The sequence below is a fragment of the Bacillus rossius genome, chromosome 1 (assembly GCF_032445375.1).
Source record: "Bacillus rossius redtenbacheri isolate Brsri chromosome 1, Brsri_v3, whole genome shotgun sequence".
Classification (NCBI taxonomy): Eukaryota; Metazoa; Arthropoda; class Insecta; order Phasmatodea; family Bacillidae; genus Bacillus; species Bacillus rossius.
This window is the reverse complement of record NC_086330.1, coordinates 317317584-317341412: the sequence shown is the minus strand read 5'-3', so window position 1 is coordinate 317341412 and position 23829 is coordinate 317317584. Positions and strand designations below refer to the sequence as shown.

Genomic DNA, 23829 nt, shown 5'->3' with positions numbered 1-23829 from the left:
TGTAACGTGTTTGTGGCTAGGGCGCGAGATAACACCTTGGGGGCCTGTGAACCTGTCAAATATTTGTCTCCAAATATATTTGACTATAGATTTGGAAGGATGATATTGGACGGAAAATGGATTCCAATTATGTCCTTCAAATAAATTTTGCCAGACAACCTTAAATATGATTTAATCAGGTCACACTATCAAAGTTTATTTCTTGTCTGAGTCACCTCAAATTTTTAAATTTTAATCTCACGTTGAAATTAAATTATGCATCACATTGCTGGAAGAAATTTTCGAAGTCGTTATATGATTTTTGAGCACACATTAACTTTTAAAATCTTTGTCGTTTAATTCTTTACATAAGTACATGTTCAGAATTTATTTAAGAGTTATATGCACATAAGTTACTTTTAACATATAACATTATTTCGCATACGACATACATTTTTACATTATTTAAGTTATTTCACATTTATAATATTTTTAATCGTCCATGTGTTCTTCGCCATTAAAAAGAATTCGTTGAGACAAAAACTTACGTCATTTCCGTTTTCGCTAGGCACGAGTTTGATTGGCTGATCGCATCTAAAATCCATTATATGTAATGGAAACTCAAGTTATTCAACTTGTCAAAGAAGAAGTTTTCTGTGACGTTATAACCTTCCAACTTTATTGGTCACGACATATTGGAAGGTGTTGGAAGCGAACGTTTGACATTGTGTCAGGGTCTTCACAGCCCAACAAGGGCTCGAGACTTGGTCTATGAAGGCCCCTGCAGTGCTTTGGCGTGCCTTCAGACGCGCCTCTACGGAGCAGACAGGTGACCGGTGTACGCACAGCTCACATACAACTGGACACCCACCACCGCTCGATGAACGGGCAGCCGCTCCGAGATGTGCATCCTTACAAGCGCCGTCTCTTGCGCAAGTGAGTCTCGAGTGTACCGAGTCAGTAGTACTGCAGTTAAGGCCTACCCAGGTACACGTTGTGCCCGACACACTGCTGTGTGAACAGGAAACATTGTGGCAGCCTAAATGGTTTCGCAGACAGAAAACACAGAATTATGCGCATAAGCACAACACTTGCAGTCTGCCACTACGTCTTGGGGGAAATGAAATAAAATACATTTACTAAATTATTTTCGAGATTTAAAATTTCACACAAATTGTTACGCAGGTTGGTACTGCGTAACGAGGAAACTCGCCCCTGCGGGCTAGTGGGATACCACCCGCCATACACTGCACGGACTCGGCGCGCGAATTTCAATTGATGCGCGTTGGATAGCAGATCCTCGGGTCCACTCGTGCCGAATCGCCATTGATCGGAGCACGTGGATGTGGTCGGAAGTTTCCGAGCCGCGTTTCCGATTCAGGATGTCCAGAATATTCCTCGCTGTTTTAGTATGGAGCGCAGCGAGTATATAAGCAGGCTGCTAGCACGAGTTCCACAGAGTCTTCTCTCAACCGGCTGCGTGAATAATGCGGTGACCACGACCCGCACCTGCGATCATCGACGCCGAAAGGCTGCCCGCTGAGGTCTTCAAGCTGCGCATGGATGCCGAAAAAGGCGGTAAGAGAGGCCGCAAATTATACAAGTCAGTTACGGACTTGGTAATAATTCAGTGGTAGCCCAGAAACAATTTGCAAGTTGGCACGGGACTTTGGAAGTAAAAAGTATGTGTCGGACTTTGCAGTAAAATGACCAAGGGGAACATAGAAAATTCCGCCGAGGGTCATGAAGTGGTTTGCGACTAGGAGCATAACAGAGTTCTGCTCAGCAATACCTTAAAAAAGAAAATATATTTTCTCGTTCTATTAATACGGTGAAAATAAAGGTGTTACTACTTGATTAAAACATTAAGGGCGTAGTGCAGTGGCATTAGCGGGACTACCAGTCGTGGCGTTTAAAACTACCAATGAACATAAACAAGGAGGTAAATTTTCAATGAAAAACTGTTTTAAAATAATTTCAAGCAACAGCATGTTAGGTGATTTGTCTCCAATTTTCTGCACTAGTATAGTGTTCGTTTTATTATTACCAAATAGTGTGAATTAAGAGCCGGCGAAAATGTGCAAGTATCAGGGAATCAGCACGGCGGCAGAGGTAGAATAAAGACATTCGCTCCGTCGATGTTTCCGGTCCGACTGGGGTGATCAGGTCAAGGATCAACGGAAATAAAAAACACTCGCCGCTATCACTTAAACGACACTGAAGATTTTAGCCAATTTTATTTGGGGAGAAGTGTTGAAATTTAAATTGTGTTAGAAATATCTCGTTCCTAAGTCTCTGGTACTGTTAAAACAATGTCTAATTTTGATCTGTAATTGAAGGTTTAAGTATTTTGTATAAAAAAGAATTTGTAATTATAACTAAAAGAAAAGGGTCCAGTTAGAATTATTTATTGAGGAATAATTCGTGTAGTTATGAGAAAATGTTTAAAAAAGTAGTGAATGGTACGTAATTTTGTATAAGTTTATTTCAGGTGTTTTGTTGGTAATCGCTGGAACATGAATTGTAGCAGTAAGGTGTAAAAGCCAACATAATAAGAAAATTTATATTAATGTATGAGGATTATATGTGTTTGTATAATGTGTGAATACATTTCTGTACATGCCGTACTAAATATGTGTTATACATTGCTCTGTGTTTCCTTAAGCTCTTGTTGCCATTCTAATTTCCAACGACTAGGTAACAAAATGATTAAAATATTATAAGCACTTACGTGGTGACCTTTTACCGCTATGAAATACTTATTTATAAAATATCTGTTGAAACACGAAACTTAAATAAAACACAAGAGAGCTGATGCGATTAATTTGCAGGAAAAACTGTCCTGCAAGACGAATTTTGAATATATACATACGTAGTTGGCACATTTTTCAAATATGCATAACGGGCATCGCTATTTTCTTTCAACACTAAGACATAAACAGCGGAACTGTTTGTAAGCAGTCACAGATTCACACGTGACGAAACTACCAGCGATGGACATGAGCACATACAGAACCTGACATATGGTGCGTGTCGGACATAAATAACATGACGCAATCTCAGGTGGTACTCCAGCCCAGACTCAGCGCCCGAAGATTTCGCTGTTAGTCAACCGCACGGGGGAAAAAAAGTAGCAGCAATAATCTACTACGTGAAAGTTCTCTAGTCCCTCATTCATCATCACGTGCTGTCGAAGTGAAGTTACTGTCTACAGGTTGCGCTACAAGCCTCTTACGTATCACGTGGCATACCGCACATGTTCTAGCTTTTCCCAGTTTCTAGCTTTCTCAATATTTTCCGTCAAAAATTCAAACTGCTTAAATAACACGCTGAATATAAAACACCAGGATTTAAAAAAATATATTCCGCAGTCATGAAAATGAATATTGTGTATCATTAAATACAATGACTACACAAGCACAAACGTATACGATAAACTTTCCTCATTTTCCAATCTTAACATACGATGTCAGCAGCTTACAAAAGTGAGGGAAAATGCACTGTATCAAATTGGGCAATAACCTAGACTGAAACTCTCTCGTAAATAAGGCTGCCTGCTTCCGATCACAGAACTGGGCTTCCAGCTACAGAAGTCCGCGCGTATGGCGACAGCTCCACGGAGAATGAAAGGCACGTGTTGGAGCGTTATGCGCACGTTCTCGGAACGACCAGTCTTGAAACTGAAATCCGGCCCCCTTATTAACTACCGAGACGCTTATACACTCAGTACAAAGCTTATATAATGAAACGATGTATTATGAAATTCGCAGGTCGACAGACATGCAAGCTGATCGGACTGGTGGTTCCGCGTAGCCCGAAGAGAGAAGGAATGTGGGATCAGTGAGGAAGGGGAGACGATGAGGGAAAAAAATTAGTGATGCAACTACAAACGAAAGGCACGGAGCACAGCAAAATTAGGCCTACTTAAAAAAACTTTTAATACCAACTAGGAAATATAAAATACTTCTAACAAATAAAAACCCCAGAATAAAAACTTGAAATGAATAACATCTTGAAGGAGGAAAAATTTGTCTGACAGCATTTACTATCGTTATTGATTATTAACGTGCTTTGTATGCTATATTTTAAATTATTATCTAAGCTCCAAAATGCAAACAAGTTTTATTACCAATAAAATATAAAAAAAAAAATTATTTTGAAATGAATTTCCCTGACTTTTCCAAATTTGCCAGTGGCCATTTAAAAATTGCCAAAAAATTCCAATTTGAAACGTATGCGGTTATCTTGCATGATACGTTATTATTATGTCTTAGGTCTCTGGTTCCGAATACCTAAACCTCATTACTGAAAGAAAAATCCAATAATAATGTGTAGCCTATAGCGTGGCACTGGACATGGAAAGAGATGACTCGTAGCGCCTACGTGTTCCTTATTTCATTGATAAGTCATATAATTGGCTGATTCCTGTGCGCTGAAAATACTGGGGCTTTCGAAATAAGTTAAGATACACACGCCCACTTGCTTTTATGCTGGACTCATAGATGCAATTGTCTCGGGTTTTAAGTTTAAATTCAAGACAGTAACTTGTGGTCCACTTTTTTTTCTCTCAATTATTTAAGCCAATGTCAATGATTTTTCCAATGTATCTGTACAAATTTACACGGGGGGAAAAAAACTGAATGCGTTACTAAATTAAAACAAACCTGTGTTTAGCAAAACTAATTCCACTTTATATTCTGACTTGGTTAAGTTCAGTAAAACCATCCCAGAGTTTCTAACTCGTCGCCCTACACTTCAGCAAATAACGAGAAAAACCTTCTCACACAGTTCTTAGTATTTTTGCCCGCATCTGAATCTCACTTTTAAAAACCTTGCCTCAAAACCCACACACCCTGTGGAAGTGAGGAGTGCGGGCCAATCATAAAAGAGAGAGCCATGACACACAAACACAAACTAATTACTCAAACGTTTCTATTATGTTTTGCTTTTCTACTTACAAAACGGGCATCAGTGACTGATGATTTTAATTTTATACTTCGAAAGAAAAATAAAGGCATTAGGTGGTGGAACAATTTTTTTTACTTCGATGCCAACCTCTTGAGTGTGTGTAAAAAAAACTGTATTTTAGTTATTTCCTGTGCAATTTAAGACATATAAAGCACCGTCCCAAAATATGGCCAGGATAAATGCATTACTTGAGACAATTATTAAATGGCTGGCGATCACTGGGGCATGTACTGCATCAAACCATAGGTATTGGGTTCGCATCACAATATCGGATCTTAATGTTAACTACATAGACTTAGTTGTTTGCAAGTCCCCTCTCACTGGGACCTCATGCATTAGGCATGGAGTTTATTAATATTTTCTGGTTATTTATGTAAACATGATTACTATATATAGCGTGAGACGTCATGGCTACATTGTAAGCCTACTGTAGCCTAATCAAGACTAAGTAGACCTAAATAAGGAGCGAGTGATGAAATGTTAACGTGATGCCTCGTTAACACACGCAACAGTAACGAAACAAAACGTTATCTGCAGTTGTCTTGCAGTTCGCAGGCTGAAAAATATTTTTCCCAAAACGTTTACAGTAACCGAGTTTCAAGCACTGTATCTACGTACTGCGGATGGTTACAACACGATATGTCCCTTTTGTGTAACACTTCCCTCATAAGTTAGTGTAAGCTTAAAATTATACTTTTTACTTAATTACATCTGTCGCTAACCATCTACAAACCAAACAGCCAATGAGAAAAGAGCTGAGATGGATTAATTTCCGTCACCTTTCTACGTCCCTTAAGGGTGTAATATCCTAAATTATTTTCTTGTATTATTGTTTTTTTACGTGATTTTAATAAAATTCATAACATAAACATTTAAAATTGTTCATAGGTTTTTTTTTACCAAAACAAAACCTCATTAATGGTTTCTATTAACATAACAGGCAAATTTTTATATCAGTCCTAGCATATACTGAAAGCATGAAATTATGTGGTAGGTATAAAGTTTCGGATTAACCCTTCGTATGTAATATAAGCAAAATAACGGTCGGTTCACACCCAGTTCTAGGTATTCTTTGCACCTGACGTGAAGACGCCTCTGAAATTTAATCATATTAAGAACTAGGACTACACAATTTTGAGTTACGAAACCATTTATAAAGTCCGGTCTACATTCGCAACAGCACGCGCAAAATACACACGCACGGACGCTGAATGTATACAAACAAATAGCAGCTTCTAAATTAGAAATAAGCATACGCACAGAAAAAACAGCACTCAAACTGCGCACAGAAAGTAGAACTTCTAAATATTCTACCTTGCTGTGCACCGAACTTATGTACGCCACCAATCAACATACAGTAAATCATTGATAAACACTACGTCAGCTAAGCAGAGTAGCTAGCGATTGTTTTGATATGTGCATTCCAAAAATAACACGTCAAACTAATTTAAACACGTAATTTTTTTTTGCTAGGAAAATCATTCCTAGGCGTTCAAAAACAAATGGCGACATCAAAAGCTCGTATTTAGGTAATCAACTCCTCATATTATAATAATGGATGACAAATCCAAACATTTGAAAATGTGAATTTCCATAAAAATAAAGGAGGGAAAAACCTTGTAATATTTCAAACTGCTGTGTTGTGTGCGCGTACTGTTTGCGTGCTATCGCGAATGTAACCAATGATACAGTAAAAGCATATGCAGACCATAGACACCAGCGGGTCGGAAGTCCATTGCGACAAGGCACAAACTGTACACAGTGACGGTGATGGTTATTGTGCAGGACTACCTGGCTCCAACCTTCCCCTTGCCCAGCCCCCCTCCCCCTCTAACAAGATACTTCCTCCGCGAGCTTAACCAAACAATGGCGAAACCAACAACCACGCACAGGTACAGCTCACAGGTGTGACGCACCACACCGACTGGCTGAGACTTTGACCATGTTCGTTCGGACCTGCTCGTGAAATGGTTATCGTGACAGGGCAAATTAAGAGAATGCAGGTAACTTCACAAACCAAACGTCGCTAAGGACAACTTGGCTATTACTCTAAAAAGTTTTAACAAAACGAGAAGCTAAAAAAAAATTCCCCTCTCGTTCAGGCCACACGCAGGAAGCGCCACTGTACCAGTGGACACAACAGTAAAACACTGGTTCACTCCCGGAGCACGGCTTGCCACACGTAGCGCCCGCGGCAGAGGCCGCGACGCGGGAGGGAAAGCTGCGGCCTGTAGCCTCGCCATGTTTGGCACGTTCCTGAATAACAACTGCGTGCTTTACGACCTGTTGATACCTCGCCATTTCTTGCAAGGGGCGCCGCCGCCCGCCACACCCCCAGCAAATAACGCTATGATTACGACCGCCAGACAGTACGTCCGCGGCTCTTCAGGTGAGTCCCCCCCCCCCCCTTTGTGACTACAAGAATAAAATATGCGTTCGCATACCTGTCATCCTTGCCACTGAAATCCAACTGCGTGAACTCGTTTCCCGGTGGCGCATCCAGTTTGACAAGCTGCGCGATGCTGTACTCGGCGTGGCACTCGGAGCGAAGCGTGACCGTGTGAGAGTACACACGCTTGTAGAGCGATCACTAGTTGCACAACACGAGGTATCTTGACGGACGACACAGCATGGTTCACTGACGCGCACTTGTCTGTTCACTCTCGGGTCGGGTTGGCGCGTGGGCGCGCACAGCCTTAGCGCGATCGCTGTACGGACGACGAGGCCGAAACCGCGCCCGATCGAAAGACTCGGAAATAAACAAAGCCGCGACACGCTACGCGCAGTTCGGAATCTCGAATTCGATTATCCGTCGATAAACGCGACGCAAGCCAGCGAACGGGATCGTCTCACGCTGCTTCGCCAGAGCGTGTGTAACTCGTTCTGGCCGACGACAGCGCTGCCGTCGGCGCGCTGCGTGTCCTCGGGCGAGATCGGGCGCTTCCGGCCGCGCTCGGCTCCGTCCGCGGCCTCCGTCGCGCCGCGGCGGATAAAAAAAACAACAACCTCGCCACGAGGGAGGGAGGAGCGGCGTGACTGATATCAATGAATGAAAACAGATAACAATTTACACAACATTCCTGGCGCGCACAAACGATGCGCGAGTGTGCAGTGCAGCTCTTGGATTCCTAAATGTTATCGCCGCCATGACGCAGAGTTCAACACTTCCCAGTGTCACTTCCTGTTCTCCAACACCCCAGTACATCACCACACAACATCATCGTGCACTCAATTGAGGGTATCCGCAATTCCTGCCTATATACACTCGCGCAGAATATTTAGCTATCACGGGCGTGAGATAAAAACAACATAGCAGGGTCTACAGAAACGTTTATAGGCTTAGACGATGGATGGCTGAAGTGATACGATGAAGCCGGTTTGAATCGAAAAAAAAAAGTCAATTTGAATAAACAATCTTCCACCCATCCGTTACAAATATGGGCGAAGTTAAAGTTATCAAGTGTATAAGTGCGCTACAAGTACCAAATTAACCAATACAAACATTAAACTATAAATTTAATTAAATGAATGTCCACAATTATTCCTGTAATTTAAAGAAAATTTTGATTTATATAATTATTTCTATATTAATTTAATTAAATTATAAATACTGAAATATAATAATACTGAAAATATTGCAGAAATAATGAAACATAAATTTCATAAAATATAAAAATAATAATTGTGTACAAATATGTAGGGAAACATGATTTTAAAAAACACAGTAATTAATGTTTACAGTACTTCACAAAAAATTACAGACGTTAAATTTGTTAAGGTATGTTTTTAATTTATGCTGAAACATAACAAGCTCTGATGACTTCTTCCGACTTGAATGACACCAAATATCATGTACAAATTTATTAATCGCAATTTCGTTTCGACAGGCTCGCAAAACCATGCAAACATGTAATAAATATCAACTTGAAATAGTGTGCTGATTTATATACGATGGTTCACACACTGGAAGAAACTCACACACAAAATGCAACAGTTTTGTGGACAACAAACTATATTTTTTTCTAGTAAAGGCCTTACCACATATATTTTTACAAAAAAAAATGTTTTAGTCAAAACTAAATTATTTGTCTCTAATAAGTAGGGGCAGATATTTTTCACGGGAAAAAAAATCGAAACTCCTATTAGACTGCAACAAGGTATACCCGCCACAGCAGTTTCTTCCTTGTGATTGGCGACCATCTGCGATAGAAGTCGTTGCCTTATTTGACTTAGCCACTCAGGACGCGTTTACTTCCACACTGAATTACTGTGATTGGTGTTGTAACAGTAGACATATACCTGAAAGAAACTCACACAATCACGGAATACAGACGATGCTACAGTGTTTCAACTTTCAGCTACACTCGGAATCTTTTCGCGTAATGTGCGTGGCTCTACTAATAAGTAGAGACCGGAAAAATTCGCTGATACATTTCGCAACAGCCTGGAAACCAAATACGTTTACCTTTCTGCTGCTTCTGTGATTGGCCACATTTCATCTGAAGGACTCTGAGTCAATACAAAACCCTCAACAAAAGAATTAACGAATCAAAAGAAGAAAGAACCCCAGTCAGGTATCACGAGTCAGCAGCCAATGAGCAGGTGTAAGTTGCCCGAGTGCATAGAGGATCTTGGAATATACCGTGGAGGTCATCGACCTGCGAATTTTCCCAGTCCCTACTATGATGACTAAATGAAAGTTCAGTGATTTTTAAGTGTTACATACGCATAAGTTGCTTTTTACGTATACCTTTATAACCTCTTTAATTGCCCATGTGTTATTCGCCATTTTAGGGATTCGTTGTGAAGTCATTTCTTTTAAGCCTGGCACGAATTTTGATTGGCTAATCGTATCCAATATCCACCATATTTTATAATCCGTCCTAAATGCAACATATTGATTGAAACTTAAGTCATCCAGCTAAACAAACAAACATAGCTTCCCTAACGACGTTTTATGTGATTTCATAACCTTCCAACTTTATTTGACACAGCATATTGGAAGATATTGGAAGCGAAAATTTGACAGTGTGACAAGGCCTTAAAGCTTCGGCCACACAGAGAGCTATGCTCGCTATGTATGTTATGTTCGCTACGCGAGTAAAACATAGCCAGCTGCATCAGCAAGCTGTGTTCGCTGTGTTTGCTATGTTGGCTCGTGGTGACGTCGCCGGTGTTTGCTTCTCGGCTATTTTTCTAAACGTCGTTGACTCCACGCATGCGCAGATAATAAAACCCACATCTGTTTTCGAGCAGAATTGGGCTGTACTTTTGCGTTTGCTTTTCATGAAGTTTAGTTTCTCTCAGTATTGTGTTTTAAATAGTCGTGTCGACAGAAAAGTTAATTGAAGAAGTACGGAAATATCAATGTTCATGGAATAAATCTATGGAAGAATATAGGATGCAGGATATGCAGGACAATGCCTGGGATTTTATATCAAAGAAATGCTATTAATAACTGAGTTGTATTTATTCTGAAATAATCCATAAATTTGGCTTCGTCCTCACACGCAACTGTTTCATCAAATGATGAAATTATTTAAATTATTTTCATTTTACAAGCTTTTATTTAACTTCTCGTGTATGATTGTCTGTTTAGTTAAAATCTTTCAAGTGAAATTCATACAACTTACGCTTGAACTAGAAAGCAAAATTTTTACTTACTTATTCAGTTCTGATGACAATAAATTCATTTGATTAACACAGATTCCACTTTTCGAAATATGTAATTTTAAGTAAATATTGACTAAAATTATTTAAGCTCGCGACAAGCTTTTTGAATCGCATCAAAACGTCAATATAATGAATAATTGTTTTATGTTACCTTCTTTGGCTGATGAAATACACCAAACGAGCAAATATATATATATATATATATATATATACATATATATATATATATACATATATATATATAGTAAGATATTACTCATAGTGTTATATGTCGTTGGGGAGTTACCCACAATTTTGGGTAGTCAATTACTCCAATTTTTTTTAGTACATTTTATAAGAGCTACATAAAAATAATAATCTTACATTGAAATAATTAGTTTAACTTCATGACTATTTACTTTTACTTTGACATACTGTGAGAGCCAGAGCATAAAATCATAATTGTCAGAATCATCAATCGAATCCCACGGCATACGCATCTCCGACATCGCTCGAGAATTGGACTGATCTGTCGGGGCCACAGCACACGTAGCGAATACAGCCTAGATTGTAACCGCTCCGTCCGGAACAACCCAGGGGGCAGCCGACCCTGGAGCCCTCGCAGCCCAGGCGGGCCCGAGGAGCGGGCCCTGAGTGCCCTAACAAGATAACAGTGTTTGCGGCCGAGAGCTATTGCGTTAGGGCCAGGGCTGGCGGAGGAGGCGGAGGGACGTCTGGAGCAGCGACACGCAGCAGGAGCGAGGAGGCCGGAATCAAAGAGGCCCGGGGAAGCACCTGTTATGCGCCGACGTGGTTCCGTCGAGGAGGCCAGGGTCTCGGAGGAACAGCCCCGAGCAGCGAGTTGGCGCTTCCCGGTGGCTTGCGCTAGCGTCCACGAACCACCCGTGCACACAAATCACAGCCTGATAAATTGGTTCACTTTAAAGAATACGTTACATTTGAAATGTTTAATTGTTCTGTATGTATTCTAGCCCAGTAAATCCAAGTTTACATTATTTTTTTTATTTTTTTTTATACGAGAGAAGCCTTACGAGGGACCACCTGACGCTATGTTATGACTGGACACTTAAAAATCAACAGTAAGAAAAAGTCAGCGAGTGTAATATGGTTTATGATTGTCGCGTAGCGATCGTAACAAGTCGTGTGCGAATCAGCTGTTGACTTACGAAACACCAGAAATGGATATCTGTACCTCGGAGGCATGTCAACTTTTGTACAAAAAATTTCACTTTTAATCATAAACTTTACCACCGTTTGACGTTCTTTCTGGTGGCAAACAACGCAAACATATACGATATGTAAAATATTCACATGTTTTGGGTAGAAAAGTGTTGAGTATATGATTGAGGCACTATTCAAAATTCTTTAAACTGCTCGATTGGAAAATATGGTATATGTGACATAATGTCTTATGTCACCAAGGTACATATATATTTTAGATATTTTTTTTTCCTTAAGGATTATAGGAAGCACCAATCAGAACTCACATTGCAAAGTTTTGTTGGCGCGAAATGCTGTTCACTTGGTGAAAGCAGGTTATGCATTAGTACAAAACGAGTAATATATAAGAAATTGCTAGCAAAATGTAAAGGATAATATACTTGGAAGAAAACTGCACGAAGTATTAAAAGAGCTTTAATCGGAATATGTATTTTTGTGTCCTGATTCTGAGAATTGATTATTCTGAGGTGCGTATGGTTTATTTTTGTTATTAAAAGAATCGGCGAAAATGGGTTCGCAATTCTTGATTGCTTATATTTTTGACTGCACAGCTGTTTTGTAACTCGGAATAGACGGCATTAGCTAAACTTATAATACAAGTTATATACTAAAGTTAAATCTTTGTGATAACTAATTGTGTACGAATTCTATGATAAGAGGTAATGCTGTATTTCAAAGGTTTAATCGTAGCCATATGACTAGTGATTCAACAGGTATTTAAAAACTACATATATAACAATTTATCAAACCGTAACGATTTCAACCAAACCGCACATCAAAAATGCAAACAACACCTGCACACATAGGTACTCCATTACTCGAGGGTTAGAACTCAGGTACATCGATTCGTAAACTTAGTTTAAAGTAACAATTTAATAGGGATTGAACTCGGAGTGGACTGATAATTCCGTTTGAAAATTGTACCCTAAACACACTCGAAGGGATCGAATCAGATCTGTACTTCCGTCGCATTCACGAAATTACTACCACCAAATGCCGTAAACCAAAAGTTAAAATGTTACACATAAAATAAATAATGTTAAACCTATGAAGTTTCCGAGGAATGTGAAGTTCACCTGAAATATTTGTTATGTTGAACGAAGCAAGTAAGAAGCATGTCAAACTCGAGTCACCTGACCTCCAAGGTGCAGTAAGCTGGAATTACAACTACCTTGTAGCAAGAGATTCTTGGCTCGAATCCCAAGCAAGGCATGTAAGTGCGTGTGGCTTTTTAAAATGTAAACTAGGGGCTTATGTTTAGTCTAGCGTATAAGACGCTCTACCGCCACCTTCGATTAACATTCAAGTATAAAACCGAGTGCGTGAATAAACTCTATTAATTAAAATAGACACAAAAAAAATCGATCATAATAACAAACTTTTCAGGGGTAGTATATATTCGTAAAGGTTCCACGCATAAGTCTTGGGTATGGTACGTTTGGAATAAGTTATGCAATACATAATTTTAAATATAAAGGCAGAATTTTATTACGCTCAGGCTTAAAGCGAACGGACATTTATGATTTCGTTGGACTCCAAAATATTTGGGCACCGAGGTGCTGTCACGTGAGTGATTGTAGAAAACGAGGATCCTATTACATACTAAAATTATGCTATATGTGTATACCTAACACGTGCAATTGGTGAAGAAGTCCATTTTATTCACCCAACTACGACGTGATTACTGCATTCGAATCAGTTATAATAGATCTAATAGGATCAATTTAACTGAAAATGTTTTAAATCATCACAATCTGCCCCCCACATCAATTTCCGTTTCCAGTACGTAGATAAATTAAAATTTATTTACATGATCCTAAATTTTCATTACGTATTGGACAAACAAGTATGTTTAAGGGAACTTATAGAGCTGAACTGGACTAAGCCCAAGCGAAGAATGCGGGGGGGGGGAAAAATGTGTCAATGTGTGTACAAAATTTGGGACGATTTACGTCTCTCTTAAAGATTAGTTTCGCGAGTCCGTGGCGAATGGAATCGAATACGGATCGGAGCCATAAATAAGGATGAAGTGTGCGGGGATTGAATAACCGTGTAAAGTCAATGGCGCGTTGATATCTGGTTTCCGGTCGAGCGGCCACAGCGGCCCCTGGCTCGGGCCAACTCGCCGCTCGCGTCTGGCCGCCCTGCCTTCCCGCCGGGAGACGGCGCTCGCTCGGGCGTTGGCGCGGGATTGGATATTGGAAACGAGAGTAATCCAGGCAGCCGCAGGCTTCCGATACCCGTGACGGCAAAAATAAATTACCGTCCTTCTGGAAACCTGCCCCGTTAGCGTCGCGAACGCAACACTAGGGGGCGAGTGGGCAGCGGCGACGAATGAATTACCACAGAGTACATAAAATTTATTAAATTTTATCAGGTAAGTCGAGATTGGTTGTATTCGGCTACGGGATGGTTTTCCAACCCTGTATTTTAGGTGAAAACAGGTGCAGTTCCTGGACATATACCTCCCCCACTCCCACCATTCACACTGTATTATTTTTTTGTAAATATAAAATAAGTATTCATGTAAAATTACAGTTATCGTAACCGGGCATTTTATGCTTTGAGTTGTCCCAGTAATTCCGTTAGTTAAAAGTTATTTGTAAACCGTTCCCTGAATAGTTTTCTAGTATTAACTGCGCACATGATAAACACGATACAACAAAATGAAGTCAAACTGTTAAATATTCGATTATCGTTTCCGTGGTTTGAAAAAAAAATCATTCTCGAACGTAACATCAAAAAAAATATTAAATTAGGCGGCAATTTTCACAAGAAATTCTCAGTATTATCTCGAAAAAAGTAATTCGTATAGGATGCATAAATAACCTCAGCCACGTGTTGTACAAAGTTGCGATATCTTTCTTGTAAGTATTGCAAACTATTTATTGGGATCTTGTTTCCAAAGGAATCTTTTGTAAAAGTATTTTGTCTGTGCAGGGTGCCGTGGTCCGCTCGGCGTCACTGCCGCCGTGTATGACACGCGGCGACGTGACCGTGCGGCCAGCCGGGTCCTCGACGGTCGGGGCTTGACGCGGCCCGCTGGGGCACTCACCTGGAGCGCGGCAGGAACATGGAGCCATCGATGAACACGGAGCCGGACAGCAGGATGTACCAGCAGGAGGACAGCTCGCCCGTGCTAAAACAACACACCACGGGAACACTCAACCACTGCGTTCGCGACCGCCACGCCCGACGGCAACGTTTCAACACGATGCAAAAAAAAAAAAAAAAAAAATTCTCCACGCATGCTATTCTGGCGTGCGACGGAACACAGTACTGAAAAGTTGTACACAAGGCCATGTTTCTTATTTCGTTATATTGTCTTTCTTGTTTTTGTATCGGCTTATCTGGTGGATTTACAACGTCTCTCTTGATTTTTTTTTTCTGCATTCGCTTTCGTTGATTACAGTCATAAAATAAACCTCAATAACGGACAAAAAAAAATGAATACGAAAATTCACAGAAAACAAGGCAAAGTCAGTCGATATCAAAAGTTAAATAAATAGAAAGCACGATGACGGGCACACGTCTCATTATGATCGCTTGCGCAACAACTATCTGGTGAAAAAAAAATATAAAGAAAAAAAGCTATTGTGATAAATTTACAGTGACATCCCTTCATAAATAGTAGAGAAGAGAAAGCAAAAAAAAAAAAAAAAAACCAAATGGCGATTGATACAGAGTCTTGAGCAGCTATGCATACCAGAGCCCCAACTACAGCACACACGTACATACTTAACTCGGTGTGATGAGGCCAAGGGAACAACTGCTCTAGGACAAGGCCTCGGCGATTAGCGCGGGGCATCATCCCAGCCCACGGCGTGATGTCACGGTAGACAGGGGGAAAGGGGGAGAGAGATGTCCGTTCACGACATGTCGCAACTGTTCTGTCTCAGGAATCCCACTGTGTTCGTCAGTGCCGTCGTCCTTGTGTTTGTTCGCCTGTGCGTCGCTGTGTCGTCCGATGTTGTTGTTTATCTGTGCTTTCTGTTCTTGTTACAACAGGTTGTCGTTGTCAACTCACTGTGCTCGTTTGTGCCTTGCCGAATTCAGCTGATTTCGGCTTGTTTTTCTTTGTGTATTCACCTTTCTTGTCGTACATTCTTGTGGTTTCTCTACGGCGTATGCGAATGCCGATAAAAAAAATGTTTAAAATCAATCTTCGCCATTTAAATAATCATAAAACGAACGGTAGGCCGATATTACGATGGCTGAACCAGTATTCAAACCGAGGATCTCACAAAGTTGACTACAGCGAGATCACGGCATGAATGCGAGGGGAAACTGTCCCAGCACAGCGCACTTCAATGTTTTGTGTTTGCGGAATGCCTTAATGTTGAATGGTTGATATGAAGCACCTTACGAACCTAACATAACTAGCACAGCAACATTCATCCATGACTTACTCTGGATTCAAAACTCACAACTAAATGATTAATGTTGGCTGGCGTTTCAAACATTTGCGCCAGCGAGTACGGCTTACTAATAACAGCGTCACACTTCAACTTTCAGTACAAATAATTAACATACTTTTTTTGTCATTCACCATTATTATATAGGAGCATAGGATGAACTCGTGGACCCATGTTTCCAATTAACTAAACACAAAGCTAATAATATTATTTGTTTGAAAGAAGCGCTGATCTATACGAACTATTTAGTAAATTAAATCTATGGACGGTCAGACACACACATTATATGCCAAATATTTTATGTCTATGTTAATATGAGAACACCAACAATACGTTAAAAAGGTACTTGTCATTTTAGTTCTATTTAAAATTCATCTGAAGTAGATTATGTATTTATTTCTTTAAGAAGTAGGTTGACATTCGGTAATATCATTTAAAAATTGCCTGCCAAATTGCTCATGACAAAAGAAGTACAATTTTATAAAAACTACAGTCATTTAATTACGTACACGTTTAACTTAGAAAAAGTACTATTTTGCTCGTAAATGATTAACGACGAAATGTACGCAAAAACAGTAACTGTGGCCTAACGCCTGTAATAAACCGTTTCTCACTTCTATCGCTCAGATGATGTTCGTAAGTTTCATTCGCAGCATCTACGGATTATTAGATGGCATTATGCAATTGGCTGCACGTGTAAATGACAGGCACGGCAGAATAAAGAGTACTGCTTCCGCAGGGATTCGAAACGACGGCACCAAATTTCATTACTATATGTTCGCTGGTTTTGCCCCTTATTATTATAGCAGGCGTTTTGCGACCAAAAATAAACGCACGGGTTCGAGCCCAGAAAGCTACCCTGCTCAACTAAATTCAGCACCACAATATCGTCTCATAAACCCTAGCCATTACAGTAATGGTGACTTATTCTACATACCAGTAATAGCGGCAAATAGTGGTATTTCGTTGCCTGGACCTGTCCGCGGACCCGGCTGTATTATTACTTTGTCGTTTATTTTTATTATATATTTAAATTATGCCCGTGCTATGGTCTCGAAGCATACCTATATATTTTTTAAATTAAATTAATAATTCATTACCTTGAAATGCAATCTCATTGGTTGCCATTGTTACATTTCCTTTGCATTGTGGAAGAAGCAGACGCGATAATAAAATGTTCCAGGAGATCCGTCTCCGTTTCCGTGCCGTTGTAGAATGGGCCAAAAAAGAAACTAGGGATTTATTTTTGCTATCGTGTGTAGCTGACCTGCGATTTTTTTTCTAGGTCTTTGTGACCATTTAATTAATCTAATATAACGACCGGAGATTAAATATAAAAACATATTGTTATTGTTTAGTCTTCTGTCCTTGTTGTATAAAACACAAATTACATTCAAAATTCACGCTTATTTCCTATCACTGAATGAGAATCCCTGCATCCAGCACGCCGGTCACTTTCACCACGCCACGTTGTCTTCTTAATTTTGCCCAGTTTTAACACAGGCATCACGTGATAAAAATGAATAAACATTCTGTTTCTCATATTAAAATCAGGGTATTATAATATAAAACACGTGATGTATCGAGTATATGAAAGATACAAAGGCTGAAGTGTAACAACGACTGGCAGTGAAGAAGCAACTGCTGCGAGCGAGCCCAGGACGCGCGGGCCTGGTTTGTCACGGGAGCCTCGACGACAGGCGGTGACCTGCTGTTCCGGTCACTTGACCCTCCTTGCCCTCGGTCACGTGGAGGTCAGACACGCCTCCCGCAATGGCGACCACCGTGAATCACTACCGCGGAGCGGGAGCGCCCGACCCGGCAGGACACTCCTAGGAACCGTCCACATGTCTGGACATTACAGCGACGAGTCAAACTCTGGATAAATACAAAGCATGTGCTAAGAGCAAGATTTAAAAACGGCAAATAAGCATGCCAAGCATCCACTTCCAGCAATTTCATAAAATTTATTTCTATGAAATTCACTATATATATATATATATATATATATATATATATATATATACAGATTGCGTAACGCTGTGAATGTTGTTGTAAATTAAAAACAAATATGGTTGTAGCTAATTTGGCAAACGTTTATCCTGTTTCTTAACACACCTACGGGATAAAATGAAACACATTATGTACGTCAACACCGAATTACGTCTCGCGTGTCTAAAAGACACGTTAGAACGCGAACATTGCCGCTATTTATCACGCGAAAACTAGCCTTGTAGTGCGTCATCACAAATATGGATAGACTGCTCTTTAAACGCACACAGCTACGAGCTCGCTCTCTCTCTCTCTGCAAATATTTAGCTATGTCTATGGTTGCTCGCTTTTAAGTATTTAGAAAACGCGCGTGGTTGTATGGTAACGTACAGTACACTGTTCTGAAATTACTTAAAGCACATGTACCGCACGGATAAATGAGTTATAAAGATTACAAGAAGAACCAATTGGACCAGTAATATTAACATTTTGACTCCAATAAATGGTAACTAATTTGAAGAAGTGTGTTATAGTTTGGGCCATAAACAATACAAAAGTTATTTCTGATGATAAAGCTGAAGGAGAAAAAAATTACAATATCTAGAAAAAAAACATTACAATATGTAGGTACGTCTTGGAACCAGGTCGTCGTGCCTCTTAGACGGTAAAAAAGGTCAAATAACATTTACTGCTGACAAACGTTTTTAATAAAAGGATAACGTAAAGCTGTGAAACACGTTGGGGAAATAACCACGAGCAGAGTAAGCTAACAAAATGAATCCAGTGGACCCTATTAAAGCGTCTTAAGAGCACGAGTACAATTCCTTATTCTTGTTTCATGGACACGATATAGTAATATATGACTAATTATAGCCGCTTTGTGGGCAAGGGTTTTATGTCAGGTAGAGGAAACAGTTCCTTACTGAAAATGGAAATATTTCAAATAAACCTTCAAACAATAAAAATATAAGTAATATAATATAAAGATAAAGATAAAGATAGTATAAGATAAAGGAGAGAGATATTCATTATTAACTTTTTTAGGCCATAACCTTTTGTTTAGGTAATTTTCAAAATTTTGATTCCTTAAAGCAGTTATCTTATATCATGTTATATAACTCCTGAAGTTAATAATAACTGGCCGCTACAAATGGTTTCCCCTGTGAATTCATTGGCGGTCAGTATGGATTTAATTGTTAAGAATGACAATAATAATACTGTAGATATACACTATGTTATGGTCTTTAAAAATCTCTTAATAGTGTGATATCCGCCTTAACGAAAACCAATATCCAATATTAAACGTTAAAAATATGGCATAAAACTTCTGAAACCAATATATCGCCTTTCTTTGCCTGTCCCTTCCCCTTATCAATTCACCACTTTGAAATTTACACAAAATTAACAGTTCAGTGTTACGTAGGACAATCAATGAACCATTCTTATGGCCAAAGGCTGGCTGAGTTTTAGTTGTTTTTATTAATGCTCCATTTTCCAAAACATGTAGAAAAAAAAATTAATTTGGTTAAAAATACAATTTTTCTCTACTCATTATTTTATTTATCGAATTCCAAGCATGTATTTTGTGTTATAACTTTGTTTTCTTTTGAGATTACAGTGGTATGTGTTGGTGGTACATTTTAGTAAGTTGATCATGTTTTGTTTACCCGTTGGCATATTACTTAAGTGTTCTGCTATACTTACGTATGCGAAATATTGACCGGAAGTTAAAGATGCTGGATCTACAGTGCGAATTGGCGCGTTGCCGAACATTAGCGCGCTGCCGGTGTGGTTGGAACAACTTTCACGTCGCACAGTGCGCTTCTAGCGGGTAACGAAACAGGACCCTGTTACGAGCCGTTCTGGCGCGAAAAGGTTTCCGCGCCGTGTTTTGCGACACAGTTTGGCTTCTCGCAATCCCGCTGGCCAGCGAACTCGTGTCTCTCCCCCGCGATTCCAGAGAGAAAGGTCAGTGGAAGAGCACGCGCCATTCAAGTGGGTCATCATCGGCTGTGCGATCGCGACAGAGAGCCGTGGCCGCGCTGCCAATTATTCCTCGCCAATCTAATCACTTACAAGAAAAAAACCAATCCTTGGGAAAACTGAATTTACTGCTCATTGCCGCGAATGAGGGAACGAACACATTTCACGGCGTACAAGCAGATACGTTGGTTGTGAGCAAAGATAAGTGGCTCCATCTCGGATGACCTCGCTGTCGAAACGACGTAGGCCAAAAAAAAAATAAATTCAAATTACGATTTTATTTATCAATAAGTTTTATCCCAAGTCAATCATCAAATCAATTATTTATGTTTTTTTTACTGCAAGCCAATATACTAATATATTTAAAAATATTGGTACAATATAAATGTTTAAAAAAAAACAGAAACAGACACTTACGTAAGGGAAAATAGTATAAGGATAAAAACGAGAAAATATTTTTAAAAAAATTAATAATAAAGAAACAGGATAAAAAATTCCGGTCCAGGGAATGTTGATATTGCTGACAAAGACATTAATGCTAAAAATTCGTGAAAATAAATAATGCGTTTCATTATCTTGGCAAATGTTAACTACTGTAATAATTCTCTAAGACCAATTTAATGGGGTTTTATAAAGGGATCGAAAGATTTACTACACTTATCAGCACAACAAACACATCCGATTAAAATATTATAAGATCTAGGTAACGTGTCTATGGCAGAAGGCTGGGTCTTTCACGCACTTTCTTTACCTCAATATATTCAAAACAAATCTATTTTAGAAGAAAGTATACATCTACGGCCAAACATCTGCTTTAAGAGAATAAGTATTATATAAATGTAACATTTGGTGATATTTAAATGACATTTTATTTATGTCAAAGCTTTCAAATACAATTTTGAAAACTTAATTTGAATTCTTTCAAAACGCTTAGTGTCTACCTTCATATAAGAAGTATTATAAGATATCATGACTAAACGACGAGGCGATACGAACTTAATAATCACATTTGAGATCAGTGTCATTGTAGAGTTTAAATTGGTAAAGTTTTAATGGGTTAAAAGAATAAATGTAAGGCCACAGCCTTGAAGCGATACACCCGAGGCCGTTCTTCGGCATCAGGAACTCTCAAGGCGGTAACGCAGGGCGCTAAAGGCCTTGTCATACTGTAACATTTTCCAACAACTTCCAGTATGTTGTGTCAAACACAGTTGGATGGTCACGACGTCACCGAAAACGACACTAGCGCAGCCGTGTTTGCTTGAGAAGTTGGATGACTTTGAGTTTCCCATCAACTATTTCGCTATAGGACGGGTTCTAAAATATGTTGGATGCTGGATGCTGGATGCAATCAGCCAATCAAAATCGTGCATATCGAAAAAAGGAAATGACACCCGTTTACGTCACAACGAATCCTTAAAATGGCGAAGAACACATGAGCAATTCAAGAGGTTATAAAAGTGAAATAACTAAAATTATGATAAAATGAATGTCGTATGCGAGATAATTTTATGTGTAAAACAATATTTATATAACAAAAATTCACTGAAAATTCATTATTATTACGTAACGAATATTATTTAGAGTTAAAATTAGTTATGTTTTTAAAAAATGCACAAATAGCATAACAAGTTTAAAAAAATTCCTTCGAGCTCTGTGATTTAATTTCAAAAAGAGATTAAAATCGGAAAGTTTGAGATAGCTCAGGTCAAAATTAAACTTCGGTATTGTGAGATGATTTAAAACATATTTGAGGTTATCTGTCAAAAATGTATTTAATGGAGAAAATTGGAAGCAATTTTCTGCCCAATACTGCCCCCTCCAACAGTATTATCGCTAGAGACCCGTGAATTTCGCGGATTCATTTCGTGTTATGCTAAAATTCTAATAATTATACCTTAGTGCTGCTTCTGTCATTGGTTCTTTGTTAATCTGGAGGACTGAGGGCCAATTAGAGACCCTCACTCACATAGGCGTACCCAGGGGGGGGGGGGGGGGTGTTTTGGGGGTTCAAACACCCCCCGAAATAAGGCAATAAAATTATGAACACTCATGTCATTCGAGATCAATTTCTAAACACAGAGCAACGAGAGAAATAACGTCACCAAGCAGCCCAATTGGTAAGTAAACGTAAACAAATTGGAATAGCAGTGGTTGGTTCATGATAGGTCAGTCTAAACTCTAAATCGCGGTGATTGGTCTATGGAATAATCAGTTAAACTCTGCTTTGATTATGTTTTAGATTTGCTTAGTAGAATTGGGCATTGAGTAACAGTAGTGATTGCGACCTAATTTCATACAAAACTCTATTAAACTATTAAAACGTCCGGGGGGGATGGGACTTTTTTGGTCGTTTTGTCAAGTCAGGTACTTTCATTTAAATACTGTACACATCTGTACGTATAACACGAAGAAAAAAGTTTGATTATCGCAAGGTGCGTAATTTTAAACGACTGTTACAAACATTGAAAAGCTGAAATGTAAATTTCTCGCTTCAGATGAAAGGGACCTCGTTGAGTGCAACGTGGTGTGAAGTTGTGTTTGAGTCAGTAGCTTAATGGCCTCAACTCAATGTGTAGGTGTTTTTAGCGAATATTGTAATAGAACAATATAATTGTGTGTGTGTGTATATATATATATATATATATATATATATATATAATACTAGCTGCCCGACCCAGCTTCGCACGGCTTTACTAATGGGGAAAAAATGAGACTAAATATCCCATTTACAGTAATAATAAATGAAATAAAATGCAATTGATTTTGACAAAAATTTATTACAATGCTTTGTAATCTACCAGAGAGAAAACGAGTAGCAGCGATGGTTTCCCGATTATCGAGCACGCAACGTACAACTGATGTACCCGTACTTCGCTACGGCAGTCTACAGACAGAACACTTGCGCCTCTCATAATATACGCCCCTCCTTGTGGGTACGCCACTGCCATACCTCGAATGAAAAAAAAATCAAAGCAATGCTCGTTGCCATGGAGATGCAGAAGGCATAAACAATGCAAAATCACGCTGTCCCACTGTTGCCGGGGCTTAACCACCCTTGGGAGTTGATTTTCGGAAAACGTCATCCTGCATAACATGAGGAACATTACTGTCAAGTTCAAGTCTGTATGATATAAAATTGAAAAAAAAAGGGGCAATTTTTGATATTTAAAGTCCCCGTAAAATTTCAACGGTGATGAGGACTGCACTAACAGTGTATTAGTTGTTGCCATAGAGACGAATTAAGCATCAACAAAGCAACAGCCATTGCCATGGTGATTTTCTACCAAAAACTGGAATTTTGATATTTTACACCCCCAAAACTCCCAAAACTCCCTTCGGAAAATCATATCTTAGTGAGCGTCTACATACATCACAAAATGAGTAACTATGCTAAGTTTCAATCGGTTGAGAGATTTCAAGTCAATCGTAATGAGTCAGTCAATGGTATTTCGCACAAATATATTTTTAAATTTAAATATTTTTACATAAAATAATAATTAAATCTATACAGAAATAAGCCTCGAATTGAAAAAAAAAACGATCTAAGCGATGCCCGTTGCCATGAAGACGCAGAAGGTATAAACAATGCAAAATC

The 23829-nt window shown here is 39.2% G+C and overlaps 2 protein-coding genes across 2 annotated transcripts in view; both read right to left on the bottom strand.

The window, feature by feature from the left end:
• Window positions 1–7814, bottom strand: part of LOC134527951 (uncharacterized) — a 140018-nt gene extending 132204 nt beyond the window's left edge. Inside the window, exon 1 of the mRNA XM_063361040.1 lies at window positions 7392–7814. The gene's annotated coding sequence lies outside the window, so the exon portion shown is untranslated. The remainder of the gene's footprint in view (window positions 1–7391) is intronic.
• The window catches only part of LOC134527972 (rap guanine nucleotide exchange factor 6-like), a 760364-nt gene that overhangs the window by 455272 nt on the left and 281263 nt on the right, over window positions 1–23829 (bottom strand). The window contains exon 4 of the mRNA XM_063361085.1: window positions 14897–14980. Within this exon, the coding sequence (XP_063217155.1) occupies window positions 14897–14980 (84 nt within the window). The remainder of the gene's footprint in view (window positions 1–14896; window positions 14981–23829) is intronic.